This window comes from Solanum pennellii, chromosome 9, assembly GCF_001406875.1.
Source record: "Solanum pennellii chromosome 9, SPENNV200".
In the NCBI taxonomy this organism is placed as follows: domain Eukaryota; kingdom Viridiplantae; phylum Streptophyta; class Magnoliopsida; order Solanales; family Solanaceae; genus Solanum; species Solanum pennellii.
Window position 1 is genome coordinate 32,319,226 of NC_028645.1, and position 19,966 is coordinate 32,339,191.

The following is a 19,966-nucleotide window of genomic DNA, read 5'->3' on the forward strand; positions in this document are numbered from 1 at the left end:
GTTGCTATTTTTCCTTTTTGCTTTCTAAACTTATTTTTGAATTATAAACGAAGTTTATTTTATTAATTTTTCATATTATTATTTTGATGCATTCACTAGGAGGGCAGAAAATTGGAGTGTCACAATTAGTAGTTAAACAAAGTAAGAAATCTCAATTAGACATATTTTATTATTTAGTAATATTATCTTTTAAGAAATAATATACTCATGGGTTACACGCGCAACGCGCGTGCTCGGAAACTAGTTTTGGAATAAGCATCAAAACAAACTCTCTATATCCACAAATATTTCTGTAATTCTTCACATATGTAGTAGCTAAAACTGTTATAATTAAAATAGACAAAATATCGAAAAACTGAAGACTCATTGGTGTTCAAGATCAAAAGTGAAAATGAATATTACTGATTGGTATCTCCGTATGCTTAATATGGTACTTAACCCTGCTCGGGTAGTAACTAAAAACACTATGAGACCCCAATGTTTCTAGCTCACATCTTAAAAGCACTGCAAAAAGATACACCTCACTTGCATTAATTAACAAAAAAATACCTGCAACCGTCTCTCCTCTCCCCGTCTACAACTGACAAACATTTATCAGTAGCAGCTATAACAGAATTAAAATACAAACTCCTCTTCCCCTGCCCCATTTGGTAGTTCTCTATCCTTCACAGTTCTCAATGTCTCTGCTGTTGAATCACTTATACCTAACAGATACTGTAACCTGGACAACTTTTCTGGTAGGGGATCACTCTTCAAATATACGATGAACAGATCAGACAGTTCTTCTGGTACCTCCCAAGATAATGGGGTTGCAGGAACGGCCTTGTCACAAGCTAACAGATCATTGAGAGAATAAACCTACAAAACACAGACAGAAGTAGTAGCATTAAAACTTCAACAAACATATATGGCATGATTCAAGCAAAACCAACAGCCGTCTTAAGATAAAATTCATACCAATGCTTTATGATTTCTCTGCCTTAAAAGTGACACGGCCTGAATAAGTGAGTTTGATAATCTGCTACGAGCTAGTTCATGAACAACTTTTTTGGCCTTCTCAACATTTATATTAAGATCTTTTGGGATATTTTCATATACCTCTTCTTCGTCAAACTCTCCAGTACCAGATGAGAAGATATCAGCCAGAGTCTTTTTGAAAAGATTCTCACGTAAACTTTCGGATATCATGGTATTTATGTCTACTGAAGACTCTTTCAATTCTCTAATCTCCTTAATGCTAAGCCTTCCCTGACCAACAGCAGTCTCGAGGGCTGCCGCCAGTTTTGTTGTTGTGATGCTCTTTATTATATTCTGAGCATAATGTGGCGGCAAGCCAACATTCTTCTGCAACTCATTCAGCTGTACCATTTTGGCCTTCGTTATCTGTCCATCAGCTAAGATCACCTCTGCTTGTTGCCTAAAAGCCTGCTCAGCTAAATCTTGGTGCACTCCAACAATCTCACTATCAGTCAACCCAAGGATGCTACCAAGTTGACTTAGAAAAACATATTCAGAGTCATCCTTCTTTGTGGTGATCTGGACCCCAAAAGGAATTTTAGTAACTTGCCCAGTTAGACAGAAGAGCAAGTATGTCTTGTAAAGTTCTGTTCTCTCTCTTTCCGGAAGATCGTCCTTGAGAGTAATCTCGGTCTGGATATCCTTTCTCAAATTCTTCTTGCTGGGTTTTACTTTACTTAGTGATTGTAAGGACTCCCACTCCTCATCCTCCTCTTCGTTTTGTTGAATCTGTTCTTCTTGAGTCTCTTCTGCCGGTGTATCAGATGATTCACCCTTGATGTCTGCAACTAGTTGAGACGCAACAAAACTATTAAAGGCTATCATTTTTTTCAGTTCTTTGGCTGATTCAGTGCGGCTTCCAGCTCCTCGGGCCCTCTGAATGTAAGTGATGAAAATCTTTCTGACCTGTGTTTGTGAAGCCATTGAATGTAATTAGAAATATATGGAGGTACGTCTCGTAGTGGATCAAAGAAATTTTACAACCCAAAAAACCAGAATTAGCATCCTGATACTTACTGCCTCACTAGCAATAGTCATGGCAACCTCCCTGGTTAATCGTAAACCATATGCGGCCTTCCTCACAGCATTCTTCGTTTCAGTATCATAACCATCTATTCCACAAGCAATTGCTTCCTTAACCACCTGCCAACAATATTTGTATTGATCGAGAGGAAGGGTCAGACTAAAACCAATACCTTGTGCACCATAAGAAGTTGAAAGAGATCACTCCACCTTAATATTAAAAACTATAACTCCCAATCTAAAATACAAAATCTCTCCAGTGGCTATTTACAATGTGATTACTGTTCAACAGTGTTCTAAAAGCAAGAAGTGACTAGGTCCAAGAGGCTTGAAGTGAAAAGAAGAAGTGAAGAACACACTTCTCTGAAAACGGAGAAACAATTTACATGAAATCAGCGGAGTGTCATACTGCTTATTACGTGTTGATATTAATCAGACAAAGATCCAGTAATCTTTTTTCATATTTGACTTTCAGCGGTCAAACTGCACTTTGGTCAAGCCCTACTTGGATCAAGTATCATAATATTTTACAACAAAAAATTAGAACATAATTATCTAGATCTAAAGTAATTCCACATAAAAAGGTCAAGGATTTTCTAAAATAGATGAATACAAGAAATGCATTTGACAGAGGGCAAATTTGAAGGTCAGAGTGAACAAAAATTATGAGGCAGAAGAAGAGCAAGGTACAAGCAAGCAGACAAGCGGGGCCTGCTCAGATGGTACGCAACCTTCAACTTTAATAAGGGACAAAAACGTGGGAGATCCTATGGAGTAAAAAAAAAAAGAAGGTACAAGCAGTAGTCTTTCGTCCTAACTACTTTTTCCCAATATTTATGGCCCAATTTATTCAGTACACACGCGCTATGAAGCACATGTGATAAAAGGATCGGGGGAATAAAATGTAACTTTGCGGATGACAGAAGCACTTGCAAATATCTCCTCAATTAAAAGCTAGCACAAAGCAGGTTGCCTTTTTTTTAATGACAAAAAGCAGGTCTCTTTATCAACGTTCTAAACAATATTGGAATTTGTTGTAATTTATCATAATGTAAAGGAGAGGTACATATAGTAACTAAAATGGAGTTGGCAGCAAATTCCTAAAGGCAACTGCAAGCACTCAAAATATCGAACTCCACTTAGCAATTTAACAGAGGAGAAAAGACTATCTACGAACTATTTTATTGATCCACACCATCATTTGCCTCATTTTTTTACAGCACAATCAGCTGCATATAATAAGATGAACTGAATGACGCAATATCTATAGAGAAAGGAGTGACAATTACCTTTTCAAACAAACTGCCACAGATATCTGCATGAGCAGCTTCAACTGTTTGCTTGGGAACGCAAAGCATTACCTGCAGGCGCTCCAATGCCTTCATGTCCTCATCACTAAGTTCTCCATCAGTGACAAGCAGCTGAAGCTTTTGCCTGTAGATTTCTGAAAATGAAAGGCAAAGACAAGCTTTTCAGTATAACACAACAGATCACGATTTTTCTTTCCACTGTCCTCAGAAGTGCGTCAGGCACATAGTAAAGTTCATGTTGCCTATTTATGTGATCCGGAAAAAAAAAATAAGTTCATAAGATGACACATCAAGGCATTACCGAGATGGCACAAGGCATTTTCACTGTAAAAATACGTCGACTAAACTGGAGCACAAAATCCAAGATACATATAAGCGGTCACTGATGTTCACATGCCAAGAGGATTGACATTCGACAATTCCCTGATTTCCTCCACAGGCTTAACTGTTTGGTTGTTGCCCTTAAGGTTCTATAACTTACACTCACTCTTAAGGCTTTGCATCCTCACTTGCAACACTCCAAAGAAAACACTATTATTATTTTTGATAACTGGTGTGTCCGCAGCAGTGTGCGCGCACCTCGACTAACTCTATGGATACTAGACACCTCCCACCAGCAATGGTTACCAAGTAACTCTGTCCACCAAAGCTAGAACAGATGGAAAACATCACCTTACGTTTTGTATCTGCTGGCAACTGAATCTGAGACCTCAGGGAGCTCAACCCAACAGAACTAGCTTTAGGAAGTTCAATTATAAAATCAACTTACTATTAGCCGATAAGCAAACTTGATGACACTGAAGGTGCTATAAACAACACTCCTATTGTCACTCCAGCTTCATGGCAAAGCTAATTGCTGGGTTTATCAAAAGGAGGGCAACTAACAACTCTATGCAACTACGCTGAAAACGAAAAAACCTCAAATTTCAAGAACTGCTAGAGGATGAGGTTTTAGTAATACAGTAGAAAACAAAATTTGGAGTCGTTATTTTGTACTTGAAAACCTCACTTGTATTGTTCCTCTCTGAGGAACCAACTAAAACAAGCAGATAACCTCAACAGGTTCTTGTTAGCACTCCCTCATGTGCAACTGAAAACTCGACTACTTCCATGTCTTCCCTCTCCAGATAAAACAATTAAGCGTGAAAATGTCACTCAATATACATTAGAAAACGAATCACATTGTTATCACGTATTACCTTGATGAATCTCAAGAGCCTTTTGTGGATCAAAAATTAATTCTTCACAAAGGTTTTGAAGATAGGCTGCTTTGCTTTCGAACGCTTCTAATTCACCACTGGTAACAGCTTGAGCTAGTCGTTTACGGTATACCTTTGAGGTGACATCCAATGTGATTGTATCTGCTTCTCGTTTCCCCAAACCAAATATATTTCTCAATTGGTTCAAAGCAGCAAGCTAAAAGAGGAAGAAAAGTTGTGGTTAAGAGGATATAACTAAAGATAAACAGAATAACAAATCAAATGGCCTCGAGAAAAGATGCAAGAGAATGCTATAGCATCTGGATGATTCCATGGCATGTAACATAAGTGAAAACTCATTAGGAAGCAAAACAATTGAGCATATTCATTAAAAAGGAAAGGATTCATATGATCATATCTTACGAGTGTATCGGTCTAAAGACAAAACAGACCCACAAACCATCTCATCATCAATAAGAAATCTGTTCCCCCAAACAAGCTAAAGGTAATCCTTAATGTGATAATGAAGAACATAGACTGGTTTGCAAGCAAAGAGCCTTAGAAGAACATAGACTGATCTGCTTGCAGCTATTCAACGAACTCTATTATCGCATTACCAGATATTGTTATCTGTAGTTATACCAGCCTACACCCAGAAACCAAGATTCCACAAGGTTGAATTACTCCAAATCAGTTAATTTCTCTGTTTCATTTATGCATGTTTTACACTTTTTTTTAGTCTATATGAAAAAGAAAATTGCTTTCTATATTTCATAAGTTCTAAATTTCAATATTACAGTTAAACCCTTAATGACACTCCATTTTTAGGAATGATATGGCATGTTTAAGATCACAATAGTTCAAAGGGTGATGTGACGCATGAGGCAGCCATAAAAGTGAGACTTGATATGCAAGTTGTCCCAAACAGAGATATAAGTATCTTGGGTCTCTGATCCAAGGAAATGGGGATATCAACGATGATGTCACACATCGTATCGGTGGAATATAGATGCAGAGGAGGCTTGTGTCCGTTGTCTTGTGCGATAAGAATGTACCACTGAAACTTAAAGGTAAGTTCTATAGAGTAGTGGTCAGACTGGCGTTATTGTAAGTGGAAGAGTGTTGGCTAGTCGAACTCTCATGTACAGAAAATGCAAGTGGCGAAAATGAGAATGTTGAGATGGGTGTGTGGGATGAGGGAAGGGAAGCTGAGATGGTTTGGGCATGTGAAGAGGAGATGTGCAAGTGCCTCAGTGAGGAGATGTGAGAGGTTGGATATAGTGGGGACGAGGAAAGGCAGAGGTAGGCTGAAGTAATGGGAAGAAGTGATTAGCCCAGATATGACGCATCTTCAGCTTACTCCATCTTCAGGTAGGCCAGGAAATTTTCAACAAAAGAAAAGAAATTGATCCAATTGAGGCAAAGACTCCAGAAAGTGCAGGAGGAAATGGAGGAGGGGCAGGATGAAATGGCAACACACCTCCTCAACCAAGACTTGATCATTGGAGAGAGGAAACCAGTGCAGACCTTTGAGAAATGGGGAAGTCTTAACGAAAGGGTATTAATGCAGAAGGAACTACAAGTACTTATTTGTCCACCTGAAAGCTAGGCGAGCAAGGAACAAAATATCCTCTATTTACACAGAACAGGGGACTAAGCTGACTGATCCAGAACAGATACAACAGGAGTTTCTCCCGTTCTTTCAAACTTTGTTGGGGCCAGATGCATCAACCATGCCTTGTATACTCATGCACAGCTCGAGATGACCCCTGCCTTACAGTTGAACAACAACAGCAGCTACTGCAACCCGTGACTACTCAGGATGTGGTGAAAGCCTTGAAGGACAAGCCAGTGGACAAGAGCCCATGTATTGATGGTTATAATGCAGAATTTTTTAAGACTTCTGAGAAATAATAAGGGGGAGGAAACGGTTCTTTGAAAATTGTAAATAGTTAAAAGGTGTAAACACAACCACAGTCACACTTGTGCCTAAGGTAACTGCACCATCATATGTAGTACATGCCAATAGATTGTTGCACTACCCTGTATAAGCTTATAGCCAAGATACTGACTGCCAAAACTAAAAACTGTAGTGGACTATATTGTTAGTCCTTTGTCAGCTTTCATCCAGGGTAGAAACATCTTAGATAATGTACTGACTGCACATGAGATGGTCAAGGGCTACTCTTAGAAAGGAGTGTCACCTAGATGTTATGTTGCGCTTGTTGACACCCAATTTTGCCCCTCCATGATAGGAATTGACTTTCGAGTTTCTTAAATTCCAAACTATTTGAAATAACCAACTCTGTAAAATTCAAAATATTTTTCAAGTTATTTAATATAGTTTTTGTCACTCTTAAGTAAAATATATGTTTAGATAATTATCTATATAATTAGTGTTTTTTATGAATATTCAAAAATCGTCAAAAAAATATTTTGTTTTTTTATTGGATATTTTGTTAAATTAGTTTGGCTTAATGATAGGCTATATTTTGAGCTAATTAGTTTATAATTAAGTTAAATATTTTATATTGTTAAGATTAAGAAATTTGTTAGTCAATTATATTAATTCATCTTACATACTAGCCGGATTTATTAAAAATATCGATTTGGCTACGCTCCTAATTCATCGGCTAAGTTTGTAATGCAATTGACCACTCAATTCGGTTAAAATTGTATCTTATTAACCAAATCTTAAACCCATCAAGACCAAACTTTGGGCCTTTATTTTGCAGCCCAATACTCAAACTGACTCATTTCTTTCGGCAAGAGAAACCCAATTCATTATTCCCTTTTTCCAACAACAATTCTCATCCTTTCAAAATCCTCACCCCCATGTTATCAATTTTGAAACCCAGAAATCCCAGCCCACTCCTTCTGACCCTACCCAATTCCCTTTTCCCTTCTAATCCCAGTGAAAGCACCAACTATAAGGCGTCAAGCCAAACGGAATAGTACACGGTAGCAAGACAGCGAATTAATAACGTCTTCACAGCCAACAGACGGAGATTACATGGTGTCAATCGGCAGACGCGTACAACGGTACCCAGTAATATTTTCTTGTCATCTTCTCCCTTTCCCTCAACAAACAGTACGCTTAGTACTGTTCCAGCGCCGATTCCAGCTACAAATTCGTCCTTGTGGCCTCAAGATCGAGCCACGTAGCATTCGAAGGACGATGGGTTGATCTTAGCCCTCCATCTCGCCTTCAATCTGTTGAAATTGCAAGAATCATTGGGAATATGCTTTAGCTCTGGATAGAATTGAATTTGGAAATTCAAATTTTGGCCCTTCTTTTTTAGCTCGATTCTACCCTCATATGTTTCCCCCCAAGTCTGCCCTATTTTCTCCTATAAATACCTTCTTTCTTATTCATTGGGGGTTGGAGATCCTTCACTGAGAGAAGGGTTGGGAATTCAAAACAGAGAAAGAGAACGATACAACAAATTAGCTATAGGATATATAAGAAATACACTTAAAAGAGATAAGGAAGAGGTAGTTTCCGTCCTTCTAGCTCGATCATCATAGTTCTTTAAGTTGGTTCGAGTTTTAGTTGCTGCCTAGGCTTCTCGTCCGTTGTCTAGTTCGGGTTTTAGTGGTGAAAGCTCGTTGCCCTCCGCTCGTCATTTCGTCAAGTTCGCTGCTCCGGAAAGGGTAATTTTCTGTCTTCCCTTACTTTACTTTGGTTCACAATCCATTTGATGAAGTGGTTGTGCTTTCGTTTAGTTAAGTGTTAGTTCATTTCGTGATATATGAAAAGGGATTGAAATAGTAGTTAACTCGTTTTGGCAATGGTTTTGATTTTCATTCGTTAGTGTGTTTTCTAATATGTAGTTGACGACTTCACTGTATCATCTTTATGCATGATTGTTCTCTGTCTCATTTGTCTTCTATATATGGTTCCAGATTCATGAAAGATGTTTTACATTTTTTTTAGTTTAAATCTTCTTGAAGTGTTGCTTCCTTTAGGACCATATATCCGTTTGAATCTGAAGCGCTTGCCATATATCTTTGCAATTATTTTATCTTTTCTCTTCAAAATCAACTTGATGTGCTCTGTTTCATGAATCTGTGGTCTTAAGGTTTCGTTTGTTTTACAATAGCCGTAGTATGCTTTAAAAAAAAGAGTTACTTCCTTGTTATGTCTAGTAGTTTTACCTTGTGAAATCATATCATTCTAATTGTTTATTTTTGAGCCATGGATGTTTAAGCTCTCGAAGGGTTTAGTCTTCGTATTATTAGAACAGATTGGTACTAGATTTGGATACTTCTTTTACTCCTACAAAAAATGAATGCATCTCTTTGTATTTACTGTATTCCTTTTGTTTTTCCTGTGACAGCAAACTACTTGTACCCCTAGTAGCCAAGTTGTCATTTGTTTTGGTTTAAAATTTCTGATTTTAGTTCAAATTTGAAGGCTATAATATCCTTGTTTGGGATTTTCTTTGGATTACCTGTCAAGTTACAAGAATTCGAGCTATTTTAGTTTCAAATCTACCTGGAGAGAGCCAAGCTCGTTTATGCCACTAATCTTGGCTTACAATCTGATTTCATGGAAAATGTTAATTTGTGTTAGCTCTTTTAACGTTGCCTTTAGTTTAGCTCTAAATATTTGCTTCTTCAATTCTTATGTTTTAACTCAATTTGAGTAATATCCTTCATCTTTTAGTTGCATGATAAACTTACTATTGGGATTCATATCTTTGAGAAAATGACAAATATCTATTTCTTCCCCTACTCTTTTGTTGAAGTTGTTGGTATTGATTTGTTTTCATTATTTATCTGTTAAGTCAGATGCAACTTATACTGTTAGTGATTTTTTTTCAAATCCAACCATTTTTTAGCTTTTGTTTAAAGTGAATCATCGTTGCTAATTTTTTATATTGTTAAGTTGAATTGTGATTAATCGAAAACTAGTTATGTGGTTAACTTAATGGGCACTTGTTCGATCATTAGGAAATTAAGAGGTGCATTCGGTTAGAGAGTAATTTGTTGGACATCATCTAACTCCTATGTGTTATCTTTATTGATGTTGAATATGTCTTTAAGGTTTGTAGTTCATAAGTCTTATTAAATCACTTGCTAATTTTTATTTTTTTATTTTTCGTTTTCTTTGCATGACTTCTCCTGATTTGAGTCCGATTGGAACTCCCCCTTTCCTGCACTTTCCTCTCTTCGAATCAACCTCATCTGAGTCGATAAAAGGAAACTAGTATTATTGGGTAAAAACCCAAGTAAACCAGCAGCAGCAGTAGCCTTGAAAAGGCTGAAAAATGATAATTTTGGACTCTCAAAAGTCCACTGAAAAATGCGCAGCAGCAAACAAGGAATGGATTAAGGGCCTGGAAGCTCATATTTTATTCTCATTTACATTTAACTTTTTTTTTATATGGTGTGTTTATGATCATACTAACTTTTTTTTGGTTTGTTTTGCCTTTGAACTAGACGAATCCTCCCTAGAGTTATCAATGTTATTTTTTAAATCGTTTCTTGTTTCTTATCACTCGTTGACTCATTTTAAGTTAGACAGCTTAAGCTTATTAGAATAACTTAAGAATCTATTATGTTCTTTCATAGTTATTAAAAAGCTTTGAATCCATGTTTACAAGTTTGAACTAACTATTTAGTTCAAATTTTTGAATAGGATAAAATAGTTGAGTTTCTTAAACTAAATTGGTTGTCTTTTAATTTAACTTAGAACTTTGTATGAATGACTTAAGGATCTTTAATATCCTTTCATAGTTGTTAAACAAAGTCTTATAATCCATGTTTATGTGTTGAATTATTTGTATGATTCAAAATATGACTATGGACAAAAGTTAAAGATAAATCTTGAGACTTTTAGAAGTATCAAAAGATTTTTATCTAAGTTTTCAACAAGAATTTTTGAGTAGTTTGAAATAAATAAATAAATAAATAAGATTTTTCAAGTATTCTTAAGTTTTTTTTTAAATTAGCCAATTCTAAAATCCATCGGTCAACCGCGTGTTAGCGGATTCTCTAAGGTGCCTAAACCCTTCCTTAGAGAATTAGTAGAACCCTTACCCAACACACTGATTTTATTTAAACGTTTTCTTTTAAAAAATTCCTTCTAAAACGGTCTTCCTAATTTTTCCTAAAAATTAAGTGGCGACTCCTGAAATTACATGTTTTTCCAAAAAACAATTTTAACAAAAATTGCCAAAGTTGTGAAATCCGCTTCAAAACCTTCAGTTTTCGAAATCGGTATGTAACAGCGCGCTGACTCTTCATATTTGCAGGCGAACCCATCTCAACGCAAAACTGGTGCACGCGCGCGTGTCGGATTCGATCGATCGTTGAAAAAGTACAGAGAAAAGGTGAAAGCAGAGAAAAGGTGAAAGCAGAGAAAATAAGTTTCCGGCTTGAGAAATACAGAGAATAGAAGAGAAGAAAGTTTTTTCTTGAAAAAGTGAAGTAAATACAGATAGAAGTACAAGGTCTTTTCACTTTTACTTGAAAAAGAACTCCAAGCGACAGAAACGAAGGTTTTCCCGAAATAAGTGTACTTTTTTATAAAATAAATTATATTTATGCAGTTGTTTAGTGTGTGTGTCTATATAACTATATATATATATATAGTTATATATATAGTTATAGATAGTTATATATATATATATATATATAGTTATAGATAGTTATATATATAACTACATATATATATATATATATATATTTGTTTAGTATCTATAAAACTATATTTTTATAATATAAAAAAACTTAGCTGTGTCCCTGCACCCGTATCCATAATCGGATTCGCACCCACGAATCTTAAAATTTGAATTTTGTCGAATCCGAGAATCGGATTTGCATCCGTTTCGAATAACCGCACCCGAGTCCGAGCAACATAGCCTAGATGTACTATAAGTGTGAACATTAGAACAGCATATGACTCAATAGATGGCCATTGCTGAGGATAGTATTACTGGAATTTGGGCCCCCTACAATGGATCTAGTGTTGGAATGTGCACAGTACAGTATTGCTTGCTGATTAATGGTGGTCTGACTCCACAATTCCAAGCAACAAAAGGTTGAGACAAGAGGTCCCCATGTCACCATATTTGTTTGTATTAGCCATGGAGTATCTCCACAAAACACTTCAACAGCTGAAGCACAACCTCAGTTCAACTACCATCGAAGATGTGGTAAGTTGGGTATTATTCATGAATGTTTTGCTGATGATATATCAATCAGTTGTAGGTCAAATGAGGACTCCATTAAGCTACTGCTCAATACCTTCAAACACTTCTCTGAGGTCTCAGGCCTGCATGCCAATATGGAGAAAAGTTCTTTATATATTTAAGATGTCCCTCCTAAATTTAAGGAGAGAATTATTGTGAGTTGAACTTATCATTAGGAGGGCTCCCACTCAAGTATTTGGGAGTCCCACTCTCAGATTCAAACAGAAAGCTCTCAATACAATAGTGTCTGCCTATAGTTGAAAAAATGAGCAAGAATCAAATGTTGGTCCTCCAAGTTGTTGTCCTACAGTGGTAGATTACAGCTAGTGAAGAGTGTTGTTTCAAATGCAAACATATTGGTCCCAAATATTCTTGTTACCAAAGAAGATCATTACGATGTTTACAAAAGTGAGTAAAACTTTCTCATGGAAGGGAGCAATGACTTCTCAAAAGAGACCTTGGTTGCATGGGAGACGGACTGTAAGCCCAAGACAGCAGGGGGTCTGAATGTGATTGATATACTTACATGGAACAAGGCAGTAATATGTAAGCTCCTCTAGCCAGTAGAGCAGAAGGAACAGACAATGGATGTTGTGGGCACATACATTCTATATAAAAGCCAATGACTTGGAGAGAATGAGAACTCCTAAACAGGCCTGCTTAATTGAGGAAATTTTTCATGCCAGGAGTTGCTTATATAGTACCTTACATAATAAGCTATAAGTACTTATTGACTCAAAGGAGTATAGTATAAAGAAAAGGTATGTGCCAGTGATGGCACAACACCTTAAAATCATATGGAGTAAATTGGTGTTGGTTCAAGGTCAGATCCCAAGGCAGCAGTTCATTCTATGGTTGGCTTTACATAGAAAACTGTCAACAGTGGATAGAGTGCAGAAATGGGGAAAAGTAGTGTCCACTGATTGTTTACTATGCAATGATCAAGTGGAGGAAACACCTGAGCACCTATTTTTTGATTGCCCATACTCAGCATTCATAAGGCCATTTCTTGTGAAATGGTTGGACCACACTAGGTCTATTGGCGACTGGAATCAGGAAGTTCAATGGCTTACTCAAAGGATCAGCAATAGCAGACCGCAAGCAGGAATGTTTGGATTCTGTTGTGCTGCTGCAGTATACCAGCTATAGGCTGAGAGAAATGGCAGGAGATTCAGAAACCAGACCACAAGGTGTACACGAAGGCTTCGCGAAATAGCAGTCCAGGTGCACATAGAGGGACAAAGACACAGAATATGGTTAGCAAAGTAAGAACAGCTTAACACTTCCCAGTATAGCTTATAGATAACTGTTCAAAGTAATTTTACATTGTTAAATAATTGTTCTGCTTATAGTCGTTTGTATTGAAAGAGTACAAGGGAGCCGAGCCGACTTGAGTCTAATGTGTTGGCAGTTTTGTAAAGTTCGATACTTTGGGCTGAACGAAATATTTAAGGTATTGACCAAAAAAAAACTAAATGTGCTTATGCAAAAATAAATCCATCTTGTCCTCAATCTATCCCCTTTAAATGGTATAATTTCCTTTTAGATTTCATCAGCTCCCTCACTATGGTTTAGAGATCATGGTTTTGCTTTCTGGTTAACTCCCTGACTTAGAAAAGAAGTTTTTGTTCTCATAGTTAACCATGACTCTCTTATGCAGGAGGACAGAAAATACAAAATACGGGAGTAAAATGTAGGGACATCCTGGCTTTCTATATCAGCATTTCAACCACAGAACAGCTGGAACAGAGAAAAGAATATATGTCTACTCCTGTCCAGTTATCGACAAAAGTGGGTGGGCACAAGCCATTTTCCATAGGCAAACAAATCTACTAGTATACCCATTATTGTCCTATCCATACCAGAATAACATATTGAAGCAGGATAAGAGAAAAGGAGTATGTTCCTTTAACTTCCAGTCCATTCATATATATGTTTAACATAACTTTAGTTTGACAAATGCATGAGAGATTCAAATTTTCTGGCCACTTTGGCAAACAAGTAGAAAATAATAATTCCAAAAAACCTACAAAAGCAGAAGAAATGAAGCAGAGAGAAATTAAAACCACCTACCTTGTCTTCTTCCATCCGACCACTTGACAAAGAATCTGTAACATATGCTCTGTAAAGAAGTTTTAGGTCATCCATCTTCCTATCACCATCATACTCCCCTCCTGAAGGAGCAGGAAGAAAAAGAATAAAGAAAAGGGAGAACTAACAGCTAACAAACTGAGATAAAAACAGCTGAAAGAAAGAGCTCCATGAAAGGATTTCACTTGAGACTTGATAGAAACCCGCGACTTCTAACAAGTTCTATAAAAAGAGTCAGACAAGATCATCGACGTACATACCTACTAAGGAAACTGGCCCAATGCCAGGAGCAAAGCGACTAGCATCAGCATGGTTCTTCAGTGAGATTAGCAAATTATTATATGACAATACCTTATCAAGTTCCTCAATGACACGTGTGGGTTCCCTGCTAAACGATCCCAATCAGTTTGAATTAAACAAATGATACAAGCAAAGAATATGATACATTCTGTCTTGCTAGAAATTATAGGAGCAATCCCATTTCTATTACCTAGAATTGCTTGGTAAAAAATTTATCCAGTAAAATGGAAGTTCCCTTTTAAGAGGTTAAATATACTTAAAGACCTTACGTTGCTCTTGTCCTTGACTTCAATATGCCAACAGCAGTTGATATGATTTCCTCAACAAGCTTTCTTGCATGCTCCTTAAGCATCGCATGTGCAAGCTGCAAACAGAAAGAAATGGACATGATTGTGCATATATTTGATGACAGAATACATGGACAAAGTAAATTCAATCATGAATATTGTGCAACAAATTCACAGCAATCTTATCTCCTTTTTCGAGGAGAAAAATATATTTCTACAGGGATATGAAGCAGAATTATGATAATTTTTTTAGGCACTACCTCATCGGACAATCGATATGCAAGCTGTGCTTCTCTCAAACTGATCAGCTGGTTCACATCAATATCTGGAACAGGTAAGTAATTAAATTAACCATGCAAAACCTCTGAAGTGCAGTGCAGGAATTAAATCATGAAAAGAAACAAGTGATATCACCCTGACACCGCCACAAGTCCATAACATAGAATTTCAAGGTAGATGCTACTAAGAGTGGAGTTCGTGAAGATAATGAAAGAATTAGCATTTTCCATATAAGATTGGTGGAATCATACAAAGACTCCCTCTACTCTAAGCAATAACGAGATGTCCAGATTCAAGAGCTATCGTCAGAAGGCTCTCAAAACCCATAAACCAATAGGATATATCACTAAAATGCAAAGAAATTTGAAGCGACAGAAAGACTTCAAAAAAGTCTCTACTCAGTGCATGAATAGAACATACTAAACCCATGCCACATATGTGGAGCCTCATGGTATGATTCATCTTTGTTCAGGATTAAGCACCACATACCACAAAAAAGCCAAATTTAAGCACATATACTGATTTATTAGAATCAGTTTAATAGAGAATGAAAATTTTAGAAAACAAACCCAAGAATATCGACAAGTAGTTTGGAAGAGCATTAGCTTTATTAGGTATGCAAAAGAAAACTAGTAAAATGGTTTCCTATGAATAGGTCATGTTAGAAGTAAAAGTGCCTTCAAAGGCATCAATAGAGAAAATTTACCTCGCCCAACAGACTTAAGCTTGGAGGCATATAACCGTTGTGCATTGTCCCTGACAGCAACATCAACCTAATGGCAAAAATGTTAAAACGAGTAAAAGGACACAGGGGGTCGCACTATATAGAAATCTAATATTACATAAATGAAGGGGACAGGGAAAGAGACAAATGACAGAAACCTCAAATCAAAATACAGAAATGTTAAAACCACACAAGCAGGACATGCCACTGCACAATCTGAATACTCCACGAAGAGGGAGAGAGTGATAAATAATCCGCTACCTGGGCATCAGTAACCTTGAAAACACGTTTCCAAGGTAAAAGGAAAGCAGATGCTTCTCCAAATACAAGAGTTGAGACATATATCAACTTCTGAAATGCCTGGAGAAGTCAAAAATGATCAAGTTCCATTTGTTGTTATTCGATAACTTAAGGCAGTAGTCTTTGGAAACTGAAGCTATTTGAAGAGATGACCCACCCGACGTTGCTCCATATCTCCATCACGATCTCCCGTTTCAAGTCTTTGCCTGAAGATTCGCCTACCAATCTGAGAGATCAGCATGTAAGAGTTTCTTAATACTTGGTAAATTATGTGATAACATAACATTCTAACTTTGAGCCAACCACAGCTAGAAGTTTTATGACTCTGAGGTACAGAATCAGATGAATACTTCAAGTTACCTCCATATGCATATCTGCTGCATCTGGATCATCAATTCCCAATGCATTTTTAAATTTGATTATTGTATCAACTTCATCGCCTCTAAGTTCTTCAGTACTAGCAGGAAGGACAGCAGATATATACCTGAACACAAACAAAATTGGATGCATATGTGACGGTAGATAAGCTGACAATGTTTAAACTACCAAGTTAGTCATTCCTTGTCATTGGTAGATAAAATAGTCAAAAACATTCAAATTCAAGATAAACATTATAAATGGATCAGAGAAACACTATGCTTGATTCCCTTTAGGTGTCCAAGACAAGTATCACAACAGGATGGACAGTTTTGCATTCAAATGTAACTGGGTCAATATGTCAAGACAAGGTTAGAAAATTTGACACTTTCTGGGTCATAAAGAACTGAAATATTATAGAAAACTAGAAAAGTATGTGGAAGAAGTTGTAATTCCAGAAAGGTGACAGTATTTTCCTTCTTTTTTTGATTTGCCAAAATTGACACACTTTGGGACACATCTTGGGAATGGAAGAACAATAAATTTATCCTACAAAGTGCAAAAGCCATACTTTATCCTACAAAGTGCTTCAAAGGGTAAAATTTAGTCATTTATATTCCAAGCAAGCAATTCATAAAAAGAAAAATTTGTCATTCGAGAGCAGGGAGAAGAAACCAAAAATGAAAAAAGAGAGATTATCATATAACATTGAAAAATTGTAATAAATGCAAGTTTCGTATCAGCCGTAAGAGTTTTTAAGAAATCAGTGCTTGATTTTGCACTCACCGGCAATATATATCTCGCAGCTCCGCATTGAATGCCTCATTCTGTTTGCTGACACCATACCTTAAAGATAAAAAGCAGTAAATTGGTAAGGAAAAGACGTAGAAAAATAAGTATGAGAAAGTTGGGTGTGAAAGCTCATAATGTAGCTAAATAGTCCAAGATTCTGCAGTAGAGAATAACTTGCTCACACTTGGTATCTAATTTAATTAGTCACTGATAACACACACACATATATATATATATAAATAAATAAAAAAAGCCAAATGTGCATAGTGGACAAACTTATTTGCAATTGATTCAATATCTTCCTTGTTCAAGGCAGCAGGGTTGTCAAAATCAGCGACATAGTTATGCAAATTAATAGCAGCAACTTGAGGAGCGCAAGAATTCAATGCATAAGCAGCGCCGGCACCAGCAGCACCAAAAGCAATAGCACCACCAAGCCCAGCATTGCGGGATCCACCAAAACGAAGACCAAGACCGTATCCAGCAGCAATAGCAGCAGCAAATATCAAAGCGGAGCTGGCTATTCTTATGGGGGGTGACATGGCATCAACAAGGGATTGAATAGGAGAAAGCTCCTTTTTACCTCCAAAGACATCTGGGTTAACGGAAGTAGGTTTGTGCTGAAGAGAGGCAGATGAAGATGAAATGACGGTGGACTGAATGCGGCGTTTTAGGTAGAATTTAGGGGTAAGACGGAGAGGTGTAGGATTGAGAAATTGAGAGCGGAAAGTGTTGACAGGAGGAGGTTGATTGATATGGAGGAGAAGTGATGATGGGTTCATATCTACTACCTCTTCTAATAACTAGTTGATGTTCAAGTAGGGTTTAACCAAGTCGTCCGGAGTTTGGAACTTGGAAGAAGAAGAAGAAGAGGATAGGGGTCTGAGGGGGTACAAGTTGAATAATATAGGTTTGTGTTTTTTTTGGAATAATATAGGTTTATTATCTTGTAATTGGGTCAACATAATATTATTTATCATTTGCCGCATTTTAACACCAATGAATTGTTATATTTGTAAATCGATAAACGATATTAAAATTGTATAAACCAAAGTAGTTTACACATAAAAATATGTTTTTGGCCAAAAACTCGTACTATGTATGTAGTTTTATAAATTAATCAACAAAATAATAAGAAAACTATATATATATCAACAAATAATACATACAATTAAGATCAAGAATGTCATATGATGATATATTTGTTTTTTCAATTAGTAAATGTTAAACAACTTACATTTTCAAATATTGCATTGACTTGTATTGAATTTATTTAGCAACAAACAACTCTTTCTAAAGAATTAAATTTATAAGCTAATTTAATTAAATAAAATTATGAGTACAAATATAAAAGAAAAATCAAGAAAATAAATAAAATTGTCACGATGCAAAGTATCCCTAGGCGCGACATGGCGAATGAAACCTCGAGAAGCTATAACAAATTAAACTACTTGACATAAGTATGACATAATAAAGACAATCCAAAAGATATAATCAATATAAGTTGTAAATCTACTAATGAATAAGAGAATACGCGGAACATTGTCTATGTTTGACAAGTCCTCTATTAATCATAATGTGACTAGAACATGAACCCCCTACGCCACGAATAATATCTGAAAACTGAAAAGATTAGAAACGATAAAGCCAGTGATGACCTAGCCCTCGAACTATGAAGAGTCACTAATCAATAGTAGCAGCAGTTGACTGATAACGCTCAAATCACTATCTAAAACCAATTAAAAGAGCGAGAGATCGTAGTCAGTAAAACTCAGCGAAAAGTAGGGGTCGAATCCCACATGGAATGTTATATAGTGGAGATTTCTTATCACGAAATTTGGAGTTTAATTTAGCTCATTTGTAATAGTAAGAACAATAGGGTGGATAATACAATCAACTTAATATAAAGCTTAGATTATCAATTATCGAAGTTGGACTAAAATATAGATGAATCCAAGAGTTAACAAGCAATGTTGGGATGCGGGGATTGGAATGGGTGATTGTGTTGCTCTATAGAGATGAAAATTCTTGAATATGCTAAGTCATCTTCATTGACGTTAATTATCTTTGATCTCAAATCATCTATGCATAGAATCTCCTTTCGGACTCATCTAAATGTCAATCTAAACAATTCAATATCCTACTCTATTATTTCTTTCAAGAACAAGGAAATAGATCCAACTCATAACCTTTTTTCAAGCAAGTTACAAACATCAAACCTAAATTGCTAGTATTGAACTAATTACCCACTCCAATCTCTTTCGAGCATCAACCAGAGATCATATATAGGAATTAAGTTTGCAGCCTTAACCTTTAAGTTAACCCTATGGTAATTAGACCAAATTCTTGTATGAACAACAACAAAACAGAGCATAAAACAATACTCTGTACATTAAATCAACACTCAACTTCATTTGAGCACTCCTAGATCTTGGGGTTTTAACCAATCATCACAAAAAATAAAGAATGTATGCATTCCATGAAAGCAATCATGGATAACTTGAAATTAAGCAATTTAGAGTAAACTCACTTTAGATTCAACTTCAATTTATCAACATTAAGCACCAAGTTGTAAAACCTCCAAAACTAGAAAAGTGTTCTTTAAAGGTAAAGTGTTCTCAAACTCTCAACCTTATTCTCCAAAGAGAACTTTTGGAACTCAAAACGAAACTCTATGTATCATTTGGCTATTTATACTGTAACAACCCTAAAAATGTATAAGATAAGTAATGCTTAATGTATCTAGAATTCCTACGATTAGACCGGGTTCACACGGATTGATGCGCGTAGAACCAGGCCTCTGAACCCTTGCAACAGCCAAGCCAAATAACTTAGGGAGTTAGTTGAGCTAGGAAAGGTTGGGTCCAGCCATGTAGGGCTCCCGAATATGAAGATTTACCCGGATGAGTCTTTACCGGACTTAAAAAGGGGAAATCTTAAGTTTGGAGGGTCTAGAGGTAAAATGGTCTTTTTCTAGGCTAAGGGTAATATCGTAATTATCCTAAATATATATTTAATTATTTAATTAATAAGATGGTGGGGTATTTCGGGGAGAGAGGGTCGAAAATGAGCTCTAAGAGTAAAGTCT

General features: G+C 36.4%; 1 protein-coding gene across 2 annotated transcripts; it reads right to left on the bottom strand.

The window, feature by feature from the left end:
* Nucleotides 1-347: 347 nt before the first annotated feature.
* On the bottom strand, nt 348-17,794 carry LOC107031067 (protein TIC110, chloroplastic). 2 transcript variants are annotated; one of them, XM_015232272.2, is made up of 15 exons: nt 17,155-17,794; nt 16,873-16,932; nt 16,090-16,213; nt 15,887-15,955; nt 15,691-15,789; nt 15,412-15,478; nt 14,687-14,751; nt 14,409-14,503; nt 14,100-14,224; nt 13,822-13,922; nt 4,550-4,766; nt 3,330-3,484; nt 2,035-2,160; nt 958-1,923; nt 348-858 (listed from the first exon to the last, which is right to left on the bottom strand). In XM_015232272.2, the coding sequence occupies exons 1-15, from the start codon at nt 17,658-17,660 to the stop codon at nt 616-618; spliced, it is 3,018 nt and encodes a 1,005-aa protein (XP_015087758.1). In that variant the 5' UTR covers nt 17,661-17,794; the 3' UTR covers nt 348-615. The 2 variants fall into 2 exon arrangements, with proteins under 2 accessions (XP_015087758.1, XP_015087757.1); XM_015232271.2 differs by having other exon boundaries at nt 14,100-14,227.
* Nucleotides 17,795-19,966: the final 2,172 nt, after the last annotated feature.

Bases quoted from the DNA above. Each gene is read 5' to 3' on its own strand.
- LOC107031067 (XM_015232271.2), bottom strand. From the start codon at position 17,660: ATGAACCCATCATCACTTCTCCTCCATATCAATCAACCTCCTCCTGTC. The intron at 14,504-14,686 runs GTAGTGCCTAAA...TTCTGTTTGCAG, and splicing joins CATATCGATTGTCCGATGAG to CTTGCACATGCGATGCTTAA. The intron at 14,228-14,408 runs GTAAGGTCTTTA...GGGATCGTTTAG, and splicing joins AAGTCAAGGACAAGAGCAAC to CAGGGAACCCACACGTGTCA.